The sequence below is a fragment of the Oncorhynchus nerka genome, linkage group LG20 (assembly GCF_034236695.1).
Source record: "Oncorhynchus nerka isolate Pitt River linkage group LG20, Oner_Uvic_2.0, whole genome shotgun sequence".
NCBI lineage: Eukaryota > Metazoa > Chordata > Actinopteri > Salmoniformes > Salmonidae > Oncorhynchus > Oncorhynchus nerka.
The window spans coordinates 12,608,659-12,630,644 of NC_088415.1; the positions used below are offsets into that span (position 1 = coordinate 12,608,659).

The 21,986-nt window shown below is 37.4% G+C and overlaps 1 protein-coding gene across 2 annotated transcripts in view; it reads left to right on the plus strand.

Annotated features, from left to right (window-relative positions):
* Positions 1-2,901: 2,901 nt before the first annotated feature.
* Positions 2,902-21,986, plus strand: part of LOC115101954 (rho GTPase-activating protein 39-like) — a 191,988-nt gene continuing 172,903 nt past the window's right edge. For both annotated transcript variants that reach the window (XM_065005242.1, XM_065005243.1), the window contains exon 1: positions 2,902-3,041. In XM_065005242.1, coding sequence (XP_064861314.1) covers positions 3,028-3,041 — 14 coding nt within the window. In that variant the 5' untranslated portion in view covers positions 2,902-3,027. The remainder of the gene's footprint in view (positions 3,042-21,986) is intronic.

A 21,986-nucleotide genomic window follows, 5' to 3' on the forward strand; every position in this document is an offset into this window, starting at 1 on the left:
TGAGTTAGAGTGCTGTGGAACTTGCCTTTGAGTTTGGCGTCAAACCGACACGAGGAGGCCCTGGTTAGGGTTGGAGTGCAGGTAGGAACTGGGACTACGTGTCATCTAAGTGCCGTAATCTTTTCAGTGTTGCAGCTTATTTGAGTTCTACTATGTTTGTAATGAAAAACAAGAGACTTGATATTTATGTGAATCAAAGCATTCCCTTTTGTTGTGTTCTTATTCTTATTTAAGAGTTTTTACTGAAAATATCTCTACCGCTACAACTTGGTAGCTGTGGCATTAACCGTTTTGAGAGAGTCCAATGATGTGAACCCACTGAGACGTATAGAGATCACAGCATTGTAGCTGTCCCATTATGGTGTCTGTGACAGTATGGGCAGCACCACTGAAGCCATTTCCATTTTAAAATAGTCTGTTTTCTTCTTCTTTAGATAAAAAAAAAAAGTGTAAACTAATATAGGTGAGTTATCGCCTCCTGCAGTGCTGGAGTCCTGAACCAAATTTAGTGTCATTAATTTATTGTAGCCACTAGATGGCAGTCACATAGCTTGAAGCCATTTACAAACTAGGCAAACCAATTTAAAGAAGAAGACAATGCTCTGATCATTGACTGATCGCTCCCAACCCCATAGGATTCCATACCCAGTTGACTACTGTAAAATGCCTGGAAGCCCTCAATGGCAATATCCATGCAAAAACAGGTTATTTCTATGTAATGATCCTTATACATCTCTATGTGTAAACCTGACTTGTCTAGTCTGGTTGGTTCATCCAGGAAGTCTGTTTCATGAAGTCATCAGTCCACAGTTGAGTTCCCCTGCTAAGACGTTGTTGCATGTATCAACCAATGGTTGTGTGCCAGGTCATCGACTGTGCTGTCGGGCACCAGATTGCTAGGACATATGATATGGTTAGCTGATATGTAAAATAACTATCCAATGGCTGGGCAGAGGAACGTGCCCCACTACCTCTCTCTGATGTCATCAAAGGCTTCAGAGAGAAAAGGTGTGCTTGTTTTGCAAGCCGATGTGTCCCAGAGATGGGCGGGACATAGGTTTCATGACCCACTCACCTTATACAGCAACCCTGGCAGTTTATTCTGCCTAATACCACTTAGAGATACTCAGACACATGCTGGCTTGTAAAACAAGTCCACACAGTCACGATCGGCCATAACTTCATGGTCTAAAGACTGTAGTTACACGTGTTTCTCTTAGAAATAAAAATACATGGAAAAATAAATGTATTTAACAAATGCTGCATTCTTTATAACAGTAGATTTGTTCGCTATACATGGTGCTATTGGGGTCTCAACATATATATACAATTGCTGTGTGTATTTGAATGTAGGTTTTTTGCGATTAATGTAAATGTCCAAATATATTTTATAATAAACAGATATTACCTATCAGACAGCGCTTCATCAAAAGAGTCAAATAGTGGGTGCTTATATTTGTCCTGTTTCACTGCATGTACAAGTGGGTAACTTGTACAAGTTTGGTAATGGGAATTTAGCATATCCTTACTCCCCCTGACAGTGGGTTCGTGGCCAGTGATCTGTCGTTATTGACCGGGAACCTGGAGCAATTTGGGTTGAGTGACTTGCTCATGTGCAGATCAACAGATTTTTCACCTTGTTTTTACGGGGGATTCAAAATATCGACCTTGCGGTTACTGGTCAAATGTTCTAACTGCTGGGCTACCTGCCACCCTACACTGCACCGATGCTTCACACCTGTAAGTAGTCTTCTGATGTGAATACCCTTGAGCAGAAGGAATCTTTCCACCCTCAATTTACCAGGAAACCGACCCCCCCCCCCCCCCCCCCAATAATGTTGTACTATATTGTACGAGTTAAAACAAGTCCCTTCTCCCCCTGGGAAAAAATAAGCAACAGTACTTTTTATTAGCACTTTGAAATGGACTACCGTATGTGGACAAAAAAAGAGAGGGTTTTATCATAACGATGCCTTGTGTAGTAGTTCCATGGGTTTATCGTGCATATATTTTGGTTTCCAGTGAACAGTTGATAGCTGTAACTAGTTTGTGAATAAAGTGTTGAATGCCAAGGTTTCCTCTTCACTTAGCCTGGGTTGTGTTTATTTGACATGTTCAGATCTGCAGTCCTTGATTGGGACACTCTGTTACCAATACCAATTACCAATTGTTACCAATTTCTTATTTGGACATTCATGTACTGTATAACATATTTGTCTGGGTTCTGACTAACCATACATTTGATCTTGTTCCATATTCAGCCAACAGTCTGCTAAATGACTTAAATGTAAATGTAAATGTAACAAGTTTCACTGGTTCTTTCAGCTTTGGTGAAAAGTAAATATCTTGATAAATGTGTTGATTTATTGGTACACATCTAAGAATGATTTCCCAAACAGTTAATGTAATAAATAGACACTGATCCAAACTTTTGGACACAATTGGATCTGGGGTGACAGTCAACATGAGTCTGGGATGTATATTTCTGTCTCAGCACTAGGTGGGTGTATTGGATCATGTTGACACCAAGATCATCAGACACCCCAATGCAGAGGGGAAACAGAGGGGTATACTACAAAGCCAATTCGATGAGTTAGCTAGCTAACTTTGATAAACAACCAGAAATAACTATTGATTTTCTGATTAATTAAGAAAGCTTAACTTAGATATGTGTTTTTGATTGTTGAGTCAATAAGACCATGCCCATTTCAAACTTATCCTTCTAAAATATATATATATATTTCAGAATATTTAGGCAAGTTAGCTGGCTAACTCATTCAAGGTGCTTTGTAGTATACCGCTCAGTTAAATACAGTCCGTTAGGGATCAGATTACATATAAACCATGACCATGGTGGAGTTTCGTGGAGGGGTGTGTGTGCTGTACTGACTTGCACACAGACAGGGCAGGGGTGAGGCAGTACTGTGCTCTAGTTACGTGGAAACGCACATACATAGTTTCAACTAGTGGGAAATCTACTACAATGCAACTCTTATTCCAACTTTTTGCTCATACAATGTGAGGAAGATGGCCGAGACAAGGTATGCATGTTACTATTTACTGTACAGTGTATTGTCAATGCATGTAACTTTGTGTTTCTCTTGGTGAACGAAACTAGACCGATATAATGTGACTAGTTTTTGCTGTTGATCCTCGTGTTGCCGCTTCTCACTTCTTCGGATTGATGATTTCCACTGTCTGCTGTGCTACAGTAAAATAATTACAACAGGCTTGAAGTAGGCTATAGTCTGGAGATGAAGTTTTACATTACTCAAACTTTATAGGAAAACGTATTGTCTCGGTTTCCCTTTGCGTGCCTCAAATGTAACATTTTCCCTTTATTTGAAATGCAAATGTTATGCTATGGAAATGAAAAAGAACAAACATTTGTCAAACGCAAATCGTTGTTACCATATAAACACAGTCTAAGACAATAACATGTAGTCAAGGATTTGAACAAACTCATTTCAAACGGATAAAAAGCTTGAAATGAAGGACACCAAGAAGTCATACCAACTGATGCATTGGGAGGTGAAATGTTATCCCATTTCAATAACTATTTGATTGTTCTGGATCAATATATTGTATTCATTACGGATGTAGTCCTTCTTTTCAAGAGAAAGTCATCCTAAAACACTGCATGCCTGTCCAATAACTACACTAGGGTCTATTACACTGTTCCTTATCGGTGTGTAAAACCATGCCTCTGGGCAACTTCAACGTTCAAACACGAGATCCAAGGTTTTTACAATGGATTAATGGGCTAGTCTGGGGGGAAACATGCCTGGTCTTGACCGGCATGCAAGTCGGTGAACAGATGCTGAACGCTACAGGAGAGGGCTGGTTAGTTACACATGGTCCAGCATGCTTTCCCTCTGGTGCTGTGTCAGTCAATCTGCCAGTCACTTCCCATCCCGACTTCCATGTGTCCAGCATAATGGCAACCATCAGCGGGACGGGCGTGGACGTATTTTATTCCTATTTTAGTTCAACTGACTAGAGTCGATTAGCTGTTTAGTGTTGGCCTCATGCTATATACCATTTATATAAAGACATATAATGATTGGGGCAGTTTAGATCAATTGGTTAGCCTGTAATCAGTTGATGAGTGCAGTGGATAGAGCAGTGTATTGCTCTTACTGAATAGAGATGTGTGAGTACTATATATATAATAACAGAGATGTGTTACTACTGTATATATAATCACACTTGAAGGGAGTCCAAGTTACACATTGTGAAGACAGTGAGCAAATGGAGGCCATGGAAGCATTAACTATGTTTTATTGTGCTGTGGAAGCCAGAGTTGGATTGTATGATTGTGGTCCGATTTTAATGATCAGTTTCGTCTCTTGAATCTTGGCAGATGTTTCTACAAATAGCTTGGTTCAGCTACCAAAGTAAAAACACAAATAAAAAACCACATGCATGTTCCATAGCACTATTACTATTATACTAACTAGTACTATTATACTAACTAGTACTATTACACTAACTATTACTACCATACTAACTATACTATTATACTAACTATTACTATCATACTAACTATTACTATTATACTATTACTATTACACCAACTATTACTATTATACTAACTATACTATTATACTAACTATTACTATCATACTAACTATTACTATTATACTATTACTATTACTATTACACCAACTATTACTATTATACTAACTATTACTATTATACTATTACTATTATACTATTACTATTACTATTATACTATTACTATTATACTATTACTATTACTATTATACTATTACTATTACACCAACTATTACTATTATACTAACTATTACTATTATACTAACTATTACTATTACACTAACTATTACTATTATACTAACTATTACTATTACACTAACTATTACTATTATACTATTACTATTACACCAACTATTACTATTATACTAACTATTACTATTATACTAATTATTACTATTACACTAACTATTACTATTATACTATTACTATTACACCAACTATTACTATTACACCAACTATTACTATTATACTAACTATTACTATTATACTAACTATTACTATTACACTAACTATTACTATTATACTAACTATTACTATTACTATTATACTAACTATTATTACTATTACTATTATTACTATTACTATTACTATTATACTAACTATTACTATTATACTATTACTATTACTATTATACTAACTATTACTATTATACTAATTATTACTATTACTATTATTATACTAACTATTACTATTATATTACTATTATACTATTACTATTATACTATTACTATTACTATTATACTAACTATTACTATTATACTATTACTATTACACCAACTATTACTATTATACTATACTATTACTATTATACTAACTATTACTATTACTAACTATTACTATTATACTATTACTATTACACCAACTATTACTATTATACTATTACTATTATACTATTACTATTATACTAACTATTACTATTATACTAACTATTACTATTATACTATTACTATTATACTAACTATTACTATTATACTAACTATTACTATTATACTAACTATTACTATTATACTAACTATTACTATTACACTAACTATTATACTATTATACTATACTAACTATTACTATTACTATTATACTATTATATTATACTAACTATTACTATTATACTAACTATTACTATTATACTAACTATTACTATTATACTATTACTATTATACTATTACACCAACTATTACTATTATACTATTACTATTACTATTATACTATTACTATTATACTAACTATTACTATTATACTAACTATTACTATTATACTAACTATTACTATTATACTATTACTATTATACTATTACACCAACTATTACTATTATACTAACTATTACTATTATACTAACTATTACTATTATACTATTACTATTATACTATTACACCAACTATTACTATTATACTATTACTATTATACTATTACTATTACACCAACTATTACTATTATACTAACTATTACTATTATACTAACTATTACTATTATACTATTACTATTATACTAACTATTACTATTATACTAACTATTACTATTATACTAACTATTACTATTATACTAACTATTACTATTATAACTATTACTATTATACTATTACTATTACACCAACTATTACTATTATACTAACTATTACTATTATACTATTACTATTATACTATTACTATTACACCAACTATTACTATTATACTAACTATACTATTATACTAACTATTACTATCATACTAACTATTACTATTATACTATTTCTATTACTATTATACTATTACTATTATACTAACTATACTATTATACTAACTATTACTATTACTTACTATTATACTATTTACTATTATACTAACTATTACTATTATATTATACTATTTACTATTACACTATTACTATTATACTAACTATTACTATTACTATTATACTAACTATTATTATACTATTATATTATACTAACTATTACTATTATACTAACTATTACTATTATACACTAACTATTACTATTATACTATTACTATTACACCAACTATTATTATACTAACTATTATTATACTAACTTTACTATTATACTAACTATTACTATTATACTATTACTATTACACTAACTATTACTATTATACTAACTATACTATTATACTAACTATTACTATTACACTAACTATTACTATTATACTAACTATTACTATTACACTAACTATTACTATTATACTATTACTATTACTATTATACTAACTATTACTATTATACTAACTATTACTATTATACTATTACTATTACACTAACTATTACTATTATACTAACTTACTATTATACTAACTATTACTATTATACTAACTATTACTATTATACTATTACTATTACTATTATACTAACTATTACTATTATACTATTACTATTACTATTATACTAACTATTACTATTATACTATTACTATTACTATTATACTAACTATTACTATTATACTATTACTATTACTATTACTATTATACTATTACTATTACTATTATACTATACTATTACTATTATACTAACTATTACTATTGCTATTGCAACTATTACTATTATACTATTACTATTACACCAACTATTACTATTATACTATTACTATTATACTACTATTACACTATTACTATTATACTATTACTATTACTATTACACTATTACTATTATACTATTACTATTACTAACTATTACTATTATACTAACTATTACTATTATACTAACTATTACTATTATACTAACTATTACTATTATACTATTACTATTACTATTATACTAACTATTACTATTATACTATTACTATTACACTAACTATTACTATTATACTATTACTATTACACCAACTATTACTATTACACTAACTATTACTATTACACTAACTATTACTATTACACTAACTATTACTATTATACTAACTATTACTATTACACTAACTATTACTATTATACTAACTATTACTATTACACTAACTATTACTATTATACTAACTATTACTATTATACTAACTATTACTATTACACTAACTATTACTATTATACTATTACTATTACAAACTATTACTATTACACTATTACTATTACTATTATTACTAACTATTACTATTACTAACTATTACTATTATATTGTACTAACTATTACTATTATAACTATTACTATTATTATACTAATTACTATTATACTAACTATTACTATTATACTAATTACTATTACTATTACTATACTAACTATTACTACTAACTATTACTATTATACTAACTATTATTATTATACTAACTATTACTATTACACTAACTATTACTATTATACTATTATACTAACTATTACTATTATACTAACTATTACTATTATACTAACTATTACTATTATACTAACTATTACTATTATACTATTACTATTACACCAACTATTACTATTATACTAACTATTACTATTATACTAACTATTACTATTACACAACTATTACTATTACACCAACTATTACTATTATACTAACTATTACTATTACACTAACTATTACTATTATACTAACTATTACTATTATACTAACTATTACTATTATACTAACTATTACTATCATACTAACTATTACTATTATACTAACTATTATTATTATACTAACTATTACTATTACACTAACTATTACTATTATACTAACTATACTATTATACTAACTATTACTATTACACTAACTATTACTATTATACTAACTATTACTATTATACTAACTATTACTATTATACTATTACTATTACACCAACTATTACTATTATACTAACTATTACTATTACACTAACTATTACTATTATACTAACTATTACTATTATACTAACACTAACTATTACTATTATACTATTACTATTACACCAACTATTACTATTATACTAACTATTACTATTATACTATTACTATTACACCAACTATTACTATTATACTAACTATTACTATTATACTATTACTATTACTAACTATTACTAACTATTACTATTATATTACTAACTATTTACTATTATACTATTACTATTACACCAACTATTACTATTATTACTAACTATTACTATTATTACTACTAACTATTACTATTATACTAACTATTACTATTACTATTATACTAACTATTACTATTACACTAACTATTACTATTATACTAACTATTACTATTTTACTATTACTATTATACTAACTATTACTATTATACTAACTATTACTATTACACTAACTATTACTATTATACTAACTATTACTATTATACTATTACTATTACACTAACTATTACTATTATACTAACTATTACTATTACACTAACTATTACTATTATACTATTACTATTACACCAACTATTACTATTATACTAACTATTACTATTACACTAACTATTACTATTATACTATTACTATTACACCAACTATTACTATTATACTAACTATTACTATTATACTAACTATTACTATTATACTAACTATTACTATTACACCAACTATTACTATTACACCAACTATTACTATTATACTATTACTATTACACCAACTATTACTATTATACTAACTATTACTATTATACTAACTATTACTATTATAACTATTACTATTATACTAACTATTACTATTATACTAACTATTACTATTATACTAACTATTACTATTATACTAACTATTACTATTATACTATTACTATTACTATTATACTAACTATTACTATTATACTATTACACTAACTATTACTATTATACTAACTATTACTATTATACTAACTATTACTATTATACTAACTATTACTATTATTACTAATACTATTACTATTACACTATTACTATTACTATTTATATTATACTAACTATTACTATTATACTAACTATTACTATTATACTATTTACTATTACATTACCAACTATTACTATTACAACTATTACTATTATACTAACTATTACTATTACACTAACTATTACTATTATACTAACTATTACTATTATACTAACTATTACTATTACACTATTATACTATTTACTATTATACTATTACTATTACACCTATTAACTATTACTATTATACTAACTATTACTTATACTATATATACTATATTACTATTACACCAACTATTACTATTACACTAACTATTACTATTATACTAACTATTACACTAACTATTACTATTATACTATTTATTACTAACTACACTATTACACCAACTAACTATTACTATTATACTAACTATTACTATCATACTAACTATTACTATTATACTATTACTATTATACTATTACTATTACACCAACTATTACTATTACACTAACTATTACTATTATACTAACTATTACTATTATACTAACTATTACTATTACACTAACTATTACTATTATACTATTACTATTACTATTACACCAACTATTACTATTACATTTACATTTAAGTCATTTATTACACTAATTACTATTACATCCATTACTATTACTATTACAAATTGGTTACTATTCACCTATATGATAGTATTACTATTATACTAACTATTTATTATGCTAACTATTATACTATATTACACTAACTATTACTATTATACTATTTACTATTACACCAACTATTACTATTATACTAACTATTACTATTATACTATTACTATTACACCAACTATTACTATTATACTAACTATTACTATTATACTATTACTATTACACCAACTATTACTATTATACTAACTATTACTATACTAACTATACTAACTAAAGATCTCCGCCACGGCACAACCCAAGGGGGGGGCGCCAACCCAGACAGGCCGACCACAACAGTGAATCAACCCACCCAGGTGACGCACCCCCCCCCAGGGACGGCATGAGAGAGCCCCAGTAAGCCAGTGACTCAGCCCCCGTAACAGGGTAGAGGCAGAGAATCCCAGTGGAAAGAGGGGAATCGGCCAGGCAGAGACAGCAAGGGCGGTTCGTTGCTCCAGAGCCTTTCCGTTCACCTTCCCACTCCTGGGCCAGACTACACTCAATCATATGACCCACTGAAGAGATGAGTCTTCAGTAAAGACTTAAAGGTTGAGACCGAGTTTGCGTCTCTGACATGGGTAGGCAGACCGTTCCATAAAAATGGAGCTCTATAGGAGAAAGCCCTGCCTCCAGCTGTTTGCTTAGAAATTCTAGGGACAATTAGGAGGCCTGCGTCTTGTGACCGTAGCGTACGTGTAGGTATGTACGGCAGGACCAAATCAGAGAGATAGGTAGGAGCAAGCCCATGTAATGCTTTGTAGGTTAGCAGTAAAACCTTGAAATCAGCCCTTGCTTTGACAGGAAGCCAGTGTAGAGAGGCTAGCACTGGAGTAATATGATAATTTTTTTTGGTTCTAGTCAGGATTCTAGCAGCCGTATTCAGCACTAACTGAAGTTTATTTAGTGCTTTATCCGGGTAGCCGGAAAATAGAGCATTGCAGTAGTCTAACCTAGAAGTGACAAAAGCATGGATTAATTTTTCTGCATCATTTTTGGACAGAAAGTTTCTGATTTTTGCAATGTTACGTAGATGGAAAAAAGCTGTCCTCGAAATGGTCTTGATATGTTCTTCAAAAGAGAGATCAGGGTCCAGAGTAACGCCGAGGTCCTTCACAGTTTTATTTGAGACGACTGTACAACCATTAAGATTAATTGTCAGATTCAACAGAAGATCTCTTTGTTTCTTGGGACCTAGAACAAGCATCTCTGTTTTGTCCGAGTTTAATAGTAGAAAGTTTGCAGCCATCCACTTCCTTATGTCTGAAACACATGCTTCTAGCGAGGGCAATTTTGGGGCTTCACCATGTTTCATTGAAATGTACAGCTGTGTGTCATCCGCATAGCAGTGAAAGTTTACATTATGTTTTCGAATAACATCCCCAAGAGGTAAAATATATAGTGAAAACAATAGTGGTCCTTAAACAGAACCTTGAGGAACACCGAAATTTACAGTTGATTTGTCAGAGGACAAACCATTCACAGAGACAAACTGATATCTTTCCGACAGATAAGATCTAAACCAGGCCAGAACATGTCCGTGTAGACCAATTTGGGTTTCCAATCTCTCCAAAAGAATGTGGTGATCGATGGTATCAAAAGCAGCACTAAGGTCTAGGAGCACGAGGACAGATGCAGAGCCTCGGTCCGTTGCCATTAAAATGTCATTTACCACCTTCACAAGTGCCGTCTCAGTGCTATGATGGGGTCTAAAACCAGACTGAAGCATTTCGTATACATTGTTTGTCTTCAGGAAGGCAGTGAGTTGCTGCGCAACAGCCTTCTCTAAAATTTTTGAGAGGAATGGAAGATTCGATATAGGCCGATAGTTTTTTATATTTTCTGGGTCAAGGTTTGGCTTTTTCAAGAGATGCTTTATTACTGCCACTTTTAGTGAGTTTGGTACACATCCAGTGGATAGAGAGCCGTTTATTATGTTACTATTATACTAACTATTACTATTACACTAACTATTACTATTATACTAACTATTACTATTATACTAACTATTACTATTATACTAACTACTACTATTATACTAACTATTACTATTATACTAACTATTACTATCATACTAACTATTACTATTGTATTATTACTATTATACTAACTATTAATATTATACTAAGTATTCAATATGGTCTATAGTCATACTGGAGAGAGTTTTCATTTGTGGAAAAGGGACATGTGTTACAACTCCCCCGTCCCCCCGTCCCCCCTGTCCTGTCCCATCCCGTCCTGTCCGGTCCCGTCTCCCCTCGTCCTGTCCCATCCCGTCTCCCCCCCCGTCCTGTCCCGTCTCCCACCCCCCGTCCTGTCCCACCCCCGTCCCGTCTCCCCCCCCATCCCGTCCCGTCTCTCCCGTCCCGTCCCGTCTCCCCCTCCCGTCCCATCTCCCACCCTCACCGATATAATGTGACACGTTTTTGCTGTTAATCCTCGTGTTGCCGCATCTCACTTCTTCGGATTGATGATTTCCACTGTCTGCTGTGCTACAGTAAAATAATACAACGGGCTTGAAGTAGGCTATAGTCTGGAGATGAAGTTTTACATTACTCAAACTTTATAGGAAAACGTATTGTCTCGGTTTCCCTTTGCGTGCCTTAAATTTAAATGTTCTCTTTATTTGAAATGCAAATGTTATGCTATGGAAATGAAAAAGAACAAACATTTGTCAAACGCAAATTGTTATTACCATATAAATACATTCTTAAGACAATAACATGTAGTTAACCCCCCCCACCCCCCACCCCCACCCCTCCCACCCCACCCATGGGTATCCCGGGTGAACAGGAGCATTGCTGAAATAAATAGTGTTAGGTTCTGACCTCTTCAGTCACCCACACACAACCTCCACTACTTGTGTTTGTCCATCATTAAAATGAATGATCTATGGGGCGGCAGGGTAGCCTAGTGGTTAGAGTGTAGAGGCGGCAGGGTAGCCTAGTGGTTAGAGTGTAGAGGCGGCAGGGTAGCCTAGTGGTTAGAGTGTAGAGGCGGCAGGGTAGCCTAGTGGTTAGAGTGTAGAGGCGGCAGGGTAGCCTAGTGGTTAGAGTGTAGAGGCGGCAGGGTAGCCTAGTGGTTAGAGCGTTGGACTAGTAACCGAAAGGTTGCAAGTTGATATCCCCGAGCTGACAAGGTACAAATCTGTCGTTCTGCCCCTGAACAGGTAGTTAACCCACTGTTCCTAGGCCGCCATTGAAAATAAGAATTTGTTCTTAACTGACTTGCCAGGTTTTAAAAAAATGGTTGAATAAAGCTATCCTGATGCAGGCAGACAACAATCATCTTCACTTAGATATACAGACAGTTATGGCTGGAGATGACACATGATGATAAGAGCGTCTGCTAAATGACTTACATGTAAATGTAAATGGACAGCCATAATGAGATTGTGTAGTTGTGCAGCATTGGTGGCGTTGTGGTTACTGCTGGCTGAGGCCTCTGCTGTTGTAGATTTTTCTATAATGTCTCTCTCTCGTATGGTTCTCCTCTCCGTCCAACTGTTCTGTTTGTATCTGTCTGAGCCCCGACACGCCAGGTATGTGGGACTGTTTTTACTGGTTGGGGTCACTATATGCTGATTGGGAGTTTGGGCTGAAAAGCTGCATTGTTGGGCCACTGCCTGCAGGATGAATCAGAGAGAACTGACCATTGTGGACTTCACCAATGACCATTGTAGATGTTGTCAAAGACCTTTAGTCCTTCACAGCTGAGTCTGTGTGTTTATTTTATTTATTTAACCTTTATTTAACTAGGCAAGTCAGTTAAGAACAAATTCTTATTTACAATGACAGCCTACCCTGGCCAAACCTGGACAACGCAGTGCACCGCCTTATGGGACTCCCAATCACATCCGGATGTGATACAGCCTGGATTCAAACCAAGGGCTGTAGTGACACCTCTTGAACTGAGATGCAGTGCCTTAGACCGTTGCATCACTCGGGAGCCCTAGAAAGCTGGTTGTTGGTTGGTTGATGGAAAGTAACTGTGTGGGTTCATGTGCAAACTCCTTTATGTGCACGTGTGCAATTGTTTGCGTTGTTGTTGTATATCTGTAGGCTATAATAGGTTTGAGTCAACGTGGCTAAACAGTGATCCCCATAGTGGTAGGGTGAGAACAGGCAGGGAGTGGTACAGTAGAACAGTGATCCCCATAGTGGTAGGATGAGAACAGGCAGGTAGTGGTACAGTAGAACAGTGATCACCATAGTGGTAGGGTGAGAACAGGCAGGGAGTGGTACAGTAGAACAGTGATCCCCATAGTGGTAGGGTGAGAACAGGCAGGGAGTGGTACAGTAGAACAGTGATCCCCATAGTGGTAGGGTGAGAACAGGCAGGGAGTGGTACAGTAGAACAGTGATCCCCATAGTGGTAGGGTGAGAACAGGCAGGGAGTGGTACAGTAGAACAGTGATCACCATAGTGGTAGGGTGAGAACAGGCAGGGAGTGGTACAGTAGAACAGTGATCCCCATAGTGGTAGGGTGAGAACAGGCAGGGAGTGGTACAGTAGAACAGTGATCCCCATAATGGTAGGGTGAGAACAGGCAGGGAGTGGTACAGTAGAACAGTGATCCCCATAGTGGTAGGGTGAGAACAGGCAGGGAGTGGTACAGTAGAACAGTGATCACCATAGTGGTAGGGTGAGAACAGCCAGGGAGTGGTACAGTAGAACAGTGATCCCCATAGTGGTAGGGTGAGAACAGGCAGGGAGTGGTACAGTAGGACAGTGATCCCCATAGTGGTAGGGTGAGAACAGGCAGGGAGTGGTACAGTAGGACAGTGATCCCCATAGTGGTAGAGTGAGAACAGGCAGGGAGTGGTACAGTAGGACAGTGATCCCCATAGTGGTAGGGTGAGAACAGGCAGGGAGTGGTACAGTAGGACAGTGATCCCCATAGTGGTAGGGTGAGAACAGGCAGGGAGTGGTACAGTAGGACAGTGATCCCCATAGTGGTAGGGTGAGAACAGCCAGGGAGTGGTACAGTAGAACAGTGATCCCCATAGTGGTAGGGTGAGAACAGGCAGGGAGTGGTACAGTAGAACAGTGATCCCCATAGTGGTAGGGTGAGAACAGGCAGGGAGTGGTACAGTAGGACAGTGATCCCCATAGTGGTAGGGTGAGAACAGGCAGGGAGTGGTACAGTAGGACAGTGATCCCCATAGTGGTAGGGTGAGAACAGGCAGGGAGTGGTACAGTAGAACAGTGATCCCCATAGTGGTAGGGTGAGAACAGGCAGGGAGTGGTACAGTAGGACAGTGATCCCCATAGTGGTAGGGTGAGAACAGCCAGGGAGTGGTACAGTAGAACAGTGATCCCCATAGTGGTAGGGTGAGAACAGGCAGGGAGTGGTACAGTAGGACAGTGATCCCCATAGTGGTAGGGTGAGAACAGGCAGGGAGTGGTACAGTAGAACAGTGATCCCCATAGTGGTAGGGTGAGAACAGGCACAGTAGGACAGTGATCCCCATAGTGGTAGGATGAGAACAGGCAGGTAGTGGTACAGTAGAACAGTGATCACCATAGTGGTAGGGTGAGAACAGGCAGGGAGTGGTACAGTAGAACAGTGATCCCCATAGTGGTAGGGTGAGAACAGGCAGGGAGTGGTACAGTAGGACAGTGATCCCCATAGTGGTAGGGTGAGAACAGGCAGGGAGTGGTACAGTAGAACAGTGATCCCCATAGTGGTAGGGTGAGAACAGGCAGGGAGTGGTACAGTAGAACAGTGATCCCCATAGTGGTAGGGTGAGAACAGGCAGGGAGTGGTACAGTAGGACAGTGATCCCCATAGTGGTAGGGTGAGAACAGGCAGGGAGTGGTACAGTAGAACAGTGATCACCATAGTGGTAGGGTGAGAACAGCCAGGGAGTGGTACAGTAGGACAGTGATCCCCATAGTGGTAGGGTGAGAACAGGCAGGGAGTGGTACAGTAGAACAGTGATCCCCATAGTGGTAGGGTGAGAACAGGCAGGGAGTGGTACAGTAGAACAGTGATCACCATAGTGGTAGGGTGAGAACAGGCAGGGAGTGGTACAGTAGGACAAACCCTGGGAATGGTAGGGTGTGTCAGTGCAGAGACCTTCTCTACTGGGTGGGGTGGTGGGTTGGTGCCGTCTGCATAAGAAACCTCGATGGGGAGGGAGACAGCTGTGAGGAGGCGCGTCTGAGCTGCCCAGGCCATGAATTAATGAAACTGTACCGCTACACACAAAAGCCGTGGTAGAGTACTTCTAAACCTGACATGTAAGTTAGTCATGACTTTGTAACAACACAAGACAATCTAAAGCAACGGCTCTGGATTAACTGAGGGGTATCCTGTGAAACAGGTTTGAGGAGTTAGTGAGGTAAATCTAGGTCAACTTTGGTCAACTCTTCAGCCTGTAGTAACCACAATGCCACCAATGCTACACAACTACACAATGTCATTATGACTGTCCGTCATGTGTCGTCTCCAGCCATAACTGTCTGTATATCCAAGTGAAGACGATTGTTTTCTTTATCAGGAGTCTGAATCTGTCACAACTTGCTGTGACTGGGAGTCCCTTAGGGCAGTGTACAATTGTCCCAGCGTCGCCCGGGTTAAAGGAGGGTTTGGCCCGGGGGACTTTACTTGGCTCATCGCGCTGAGCGACTCCTAGAGCGCGCTGAGCGACTCCTAGAGCGCGCTGAGCGACTCCTAGAGCGCGCTGAGCCGGGCGCCTGCAGGCTGACTTCGGTTGTCAGTTGAATGGTGTTTCCTCTGACACATTGGTGCAGCTGCTTCCGGGTAAAGCGAGCTGGTATTGAGAAGTGTGGTGTGGTTGTTCATGTGTTGGAGGACGCATGACTCGACCTTCGCCTCCTCCGAGCCTGTTGGGAAGTTGCATCAATGAGACAAGATCGTAAATGGATATGACGAAATTGGGGCGAAAAAGGGGGTAAAATAAAAATGTATAAATACTATTAAAATGTGTAATGTTAAAATACATCACATTACACATTTATTAATGACAGAATGCATTTTAAATTTCACGCAATGACACACTTTTTTATGACTTTAATAAAATGTGAAGCAAGGTGCTTGTGCATTGATAATTACACCAAAGACCCCATTAACGCCATTAAGTAATAAAATAATGACATTAACGATAAGTAATAAAATAATGACCTTAACCATAAGTAATAAAGTAATGACATTAACGATAAGAAATAAAATAATCACATTAACAATAAGTAATAAAATAATGACCTTAACCATAAGTAATAAAGTAATGACATTAACGATAAGTAATAAAGTAATGACATTAACGATAAGAAATAAAATAATGACATTAACGATAAGTAATAAAATAATGACATTAACGATAAGTAATAAAATAAAGATGACATTAATAACTTCTTGACGCAACCCATCCTGTTACCGGGATAATTTTCATCAACAACCGCTGAATTGCAGAGCGCCACATTCAAAAAATATTACAAAGAATATTTATATTCATGAAATCACAAGTGCAATATAGCAAAACACAGCTTAGCTCTTTGTTAAACCACCTGTCGTGTCAGATTTTTTAAATATGTTTTACAGCGAAGCAATACAAGCGTTTGTGTAAGTTTATCGATCACTAGACAAAACATTATCAACACCTAGCATCAAAGTAGCTTGGTCACGAAAATCAGAAAAGCAATCAAATTAATCGCTTACCTTTTGATGATCTTCAGATGTTTTCACTCACGAGACTCCCAGTTACGCAACAAATGTTTTAATATCCAAAATACCTCCGTTTGTTTGGCACGTCATGTTCAGAAATCCACAGGCTCGAGTTGCTAATTAGCTATAATTTTTAAGTTGTCTGTGATGAGATTCGAACACGCAACCTTTGGGTTGCTAGATATTCACGTTAATACGCCTACCTACCCACCCACCCACCCTACTTTCGTTTTTGCCTTAAGTAATCTTCTGTCTTATGTAACCATACAAAAATGCAACATATTATACTAATTTGCATGTCCTGGATTTGCATGTACTATGTAACGTCTAGTCTATGAGACCAGGCTGGGTTCCTCTCTAGGTTTCATCCTAGGTTCCTGCCTTCTACAGAGTTTTTCATAGCCACTGTACTTCTGCCTCTGCATTGCTCGGCTGGGTTTCTGAATAGCACATTGTGACAACTGTTGATGTAAAAGGGCTGAATAAAAATACATTTCATATTCTATTTGGGGGAAAAACACAGCAACCAACACTGGGTCTAATGTTACTCTGATTCTACACTCTACAGTGTTTCCCATATATGTATACAACCAATAAAATGGGATTTAATTTTGATTTGATTGAAATTCACTTTATTCAACTCATTGTGGGCTTGAGGATTAGTTGACAAGTTGAATCAGGTGTGCTTGTGTGCTGTTAGGGTTATTTGAGGACTGGAAGAAACACTGTTCTAATGAGTAGATATTTCCACAAACACTTCAGTTGCCTTAATAACATTCCCCAAAATACTCCTGCAGTCCAAACCCCTTGGCGCCCATCCCTCTCCGTTTGGTTTTTACCGCTACCCAGTAGGTGCTTGTCTGTGGTTGTGTGGATTTCACTCCCTGTATTTAACTGGTCTAACTGGCCTGTGTCCCTGGCATGGTGTTCTTTAGGCCTGGGTCACAGAGTAGTAGTCAGTAAAAACGCCTGCTCATTAAGACGGGCCGTGATTCAGGGGCTCAGCTCATTAACATAGCTAGGACGTGTGCTACATTCACTCTACTCCTGGGTCATGACTTGAAGACCCATGCCAGGGTTGCTGTTTATGTTCTAATCCAAATGGAGGGTAATGAATGCTGTATACATTATTTTTTTTTTTTTAAATTTGGCTCCTAGCCCACAGTGTGATGAGGAATAGGCTGTATACCCGAAGATGATGTGTTATCTAACTGCCTGCTTCCCGGTGAATAGTTAGAAAGTACCAAGCAACATTTCAGTCACTGCTGACACTACAATGCCCTCACCCTAAACTTCACCTGCTGATTGTTTTAACGTTTTAGTAGAAGAAAAAGTCAAGAGTTGAATGTTACGTTTGTTAAATGTTAAAATTGGGTTTAATCTTTCATGACATTATCAGCATTATGGTCCAGCAGGCACTGTATCCCCGGCTGCCTTCTAGACACCGATCACTTATTGTAGGCATTTTGCTGATGTCATTCAGTACAGTACGTAGCCTGTACCAGAGAAATGTCAAGTTTGAAATGACACGAGTTTTGTAATATAAGTGATTGTTAATGGAACCAATGATGGCTACAATCATGAAACCTGTAGTAGTAGTTAAAATGATAACAAAATAAAAACAGTGATGCACATTCATGTTATAAACTATTTATCATTCTGACATCAATTCAGGCCATTTATCACAATATGGATTTTTGTCCGTATCGCCAAGCTCTACTACCTTCCACTACCTTCCTTCCTTCAATCCTGTGATCTCACCACGGCCAACCACCACGGCCAACCACCACGGCCAACCACCACGGCCAACCACCCCGGCCAACCACCACGGCCAACCACCCCGGCCAACCACCACGGCCAACCACCCCGGCCAACCACCCCGGCCAACCACCACGGCCAACCACCACGGCCAACCACCCACGGCCAACCACCACGGCCAACCACCACGGCCAACCACCCCGGCCAACCACCACGGCCAACCACCACGGCCAACCACCACGGCCAACCACCACGGCCAACCACCACGGCCTGCTGTGGGCCTCCCTGCAGCCCCCCTCCCCTCTAAAGGCACTCTAATGGTATTCCTCTGACTGGACTCAAAGTGAGCGTATGTGCAATGTTTACTGTTCATTTTTATTGTTCATTTCACTTTTGTATACAGTGGGGAAAAAAGTATTTAGTCAGCCACCAATTGTGCAAGTTCTCCCACTTAAAAAGATGAGAGAGGCCTGTTTTTTTCATCATTGATACACTTCAACTAGGACAGACAAAATGAGGGGAAAAAATCCAGAAAATCACATTGTAGGATTTTTTATGAATTTATTTGCAAATTATGGTGGAAAATAAGTATTTTAGTCAATAACAAAAGTTTATCTCAATAGTTTGTTATATACCCTTTGTTGGCAATGACAGAGGTCAAACGTTTTCTGTAAGTCTTCACAAGTTTGTCACACACTGTTGCTGGTATTTTGGCCCATTCCTCAATGCAGATCTCCTCTAGAGCAGTGATGTTTTGGGGCTGTTGCTGGGCAACACGGACTTTCAACTCCCTCCAAAGATTTTCTATGGGGTTGAGATCTGGAGACTGGCTAGGCCACTCCAGGACCTTGAAATTCTTCTTACGAAGCAAGTGAGGTAGATAATATACAAAAGTGAAAAAAAACAATGCAAACAGTAAACATTACACATACAGAAGTTTCAAAACAATAAAGACATTACAAATGTCATATCACAATTAGTGTTGTAACAATGTACAAATGGTTAAAGTACACAAGGGAAAATAAATAAGCATAAATATGGGTTGTATTTACAATGGTGTTTGTCTCTCTCTATCTCTCTCTGCCTCTCTCTGTCTCTATCCCTCTGGTTGATCTAAATGGAAGTGTGAAAGGAGATTTAATCTTCATAACAAACACTCTCCACCTCTACATAGTTGCTCTGGGGGGGCTTGAGAAATGTCTCTGCGTGTAAAGGAAGGATCGGGGGAAAGCCTCTGTTGTCAGCCCTGCGTCTCTTTCCTGTGATTTATATAAGAGGTTGGAGGGGAGGAAACCTTCTCACAGTATGTGTTGGATCAGCACCCTGCTGCAACATGTCTCAAAGAGATTTAGAATAATTGACTTCTCCATGGTAACGGAGTTGGAGTGGCGGCTGGCTGGGTAGTGGTGTTGACAGAGGAGTAGGAGGACTGTTGATACGCATGGTGTTGATATGTTCTGCTGTTTGATGAGAAAAACCTAATGAGAAACTATATCACACAGACATATAGCCTGTCCTCTCCTGACCTGTCTTCTCCTATCCTCTCCTGTCCTCTCGTTTCCTCCTCCTGTCTTCTCCTGTCCTCTTGTTTCCTCTCCTGTCCTCTCTCCTGTCCTCTCGTTTCCTCTCCTGTCCTCTCTCCTGTCCTCTCCTGTCTCCTCCTGTCCTCTCGTATCCTCTCCTGTCCTCTCTCCTGTCCTCTCGTATCCTCTCCTGTCTTCTCCTGTCCTCTCGTATCCTCTCCTGTCTTCTCCTGTCCTCTCGTATCCTCTCCTGTCTTCTCCTGTCTTCTCGTATCCTCTCCTGTCTTCTCCTGTCTTCTCGTTTCCTCCTCCTGTCCTCTCTCCTGTCTTCTCCTGTCCTCTTGTTTCCTCTCCTGTCCTCTCTCCTGTCCTCTTGTTTCCTCTCCTGTCCTCTCTCCTGTCCTCTCGTTTCCTCTCCTGTCCTCTCTCCTGTCTTCTCCTGTCCTCTCCTGTCTCCTCCTGTCCTCTCGTATCCTCTCCTGTCCTCTCTCCTGTCCTCTCGTATCCTCTCCTGTCATCTCCTGTCCTCTCGTATCCTCTCCTGTCTTCTCCTGTCCTCTCGTATCCTCTCCTGTCTTCTCCTGTCCTCTCGTATCCTCTCCTGTCCTCTCTCCTGTCCTCTCGTATACTCTCCTGTCTTCTCCTGTCCTCTCGTATCCTCTCCTGTCCTCTCTCCTGTCCTCTCGTATCCTCTCCTGTCTTCTCCTGTCCTCTCGTATCCTCTCCTGTCTTCTCCTGTCCTCTCGTATCCTCTCCTGTCCTCGCTCCTGTCCTCTCGTATCCTCTCCTGTCTTCTCCTGTCCTCTCGTATCCTCTCCTGTCTTCTCCTGTCCTCTCGTATCCTCTCCTGTCCTCTCTCCTGTCCTCTCGTATCCTCTCCTGTCCTCTCTCCTGTCCTCTCGTATCCTCTCCTGTCTTCTCCTGTCCTCTCGTATCCTCTCCTGTCCTCTCTCCTATCCTCTCGTATCCTCTCCTGTCTTCTACTGTCCTCTCGTATCCTCTCCTGTCTTCTCCTGTCC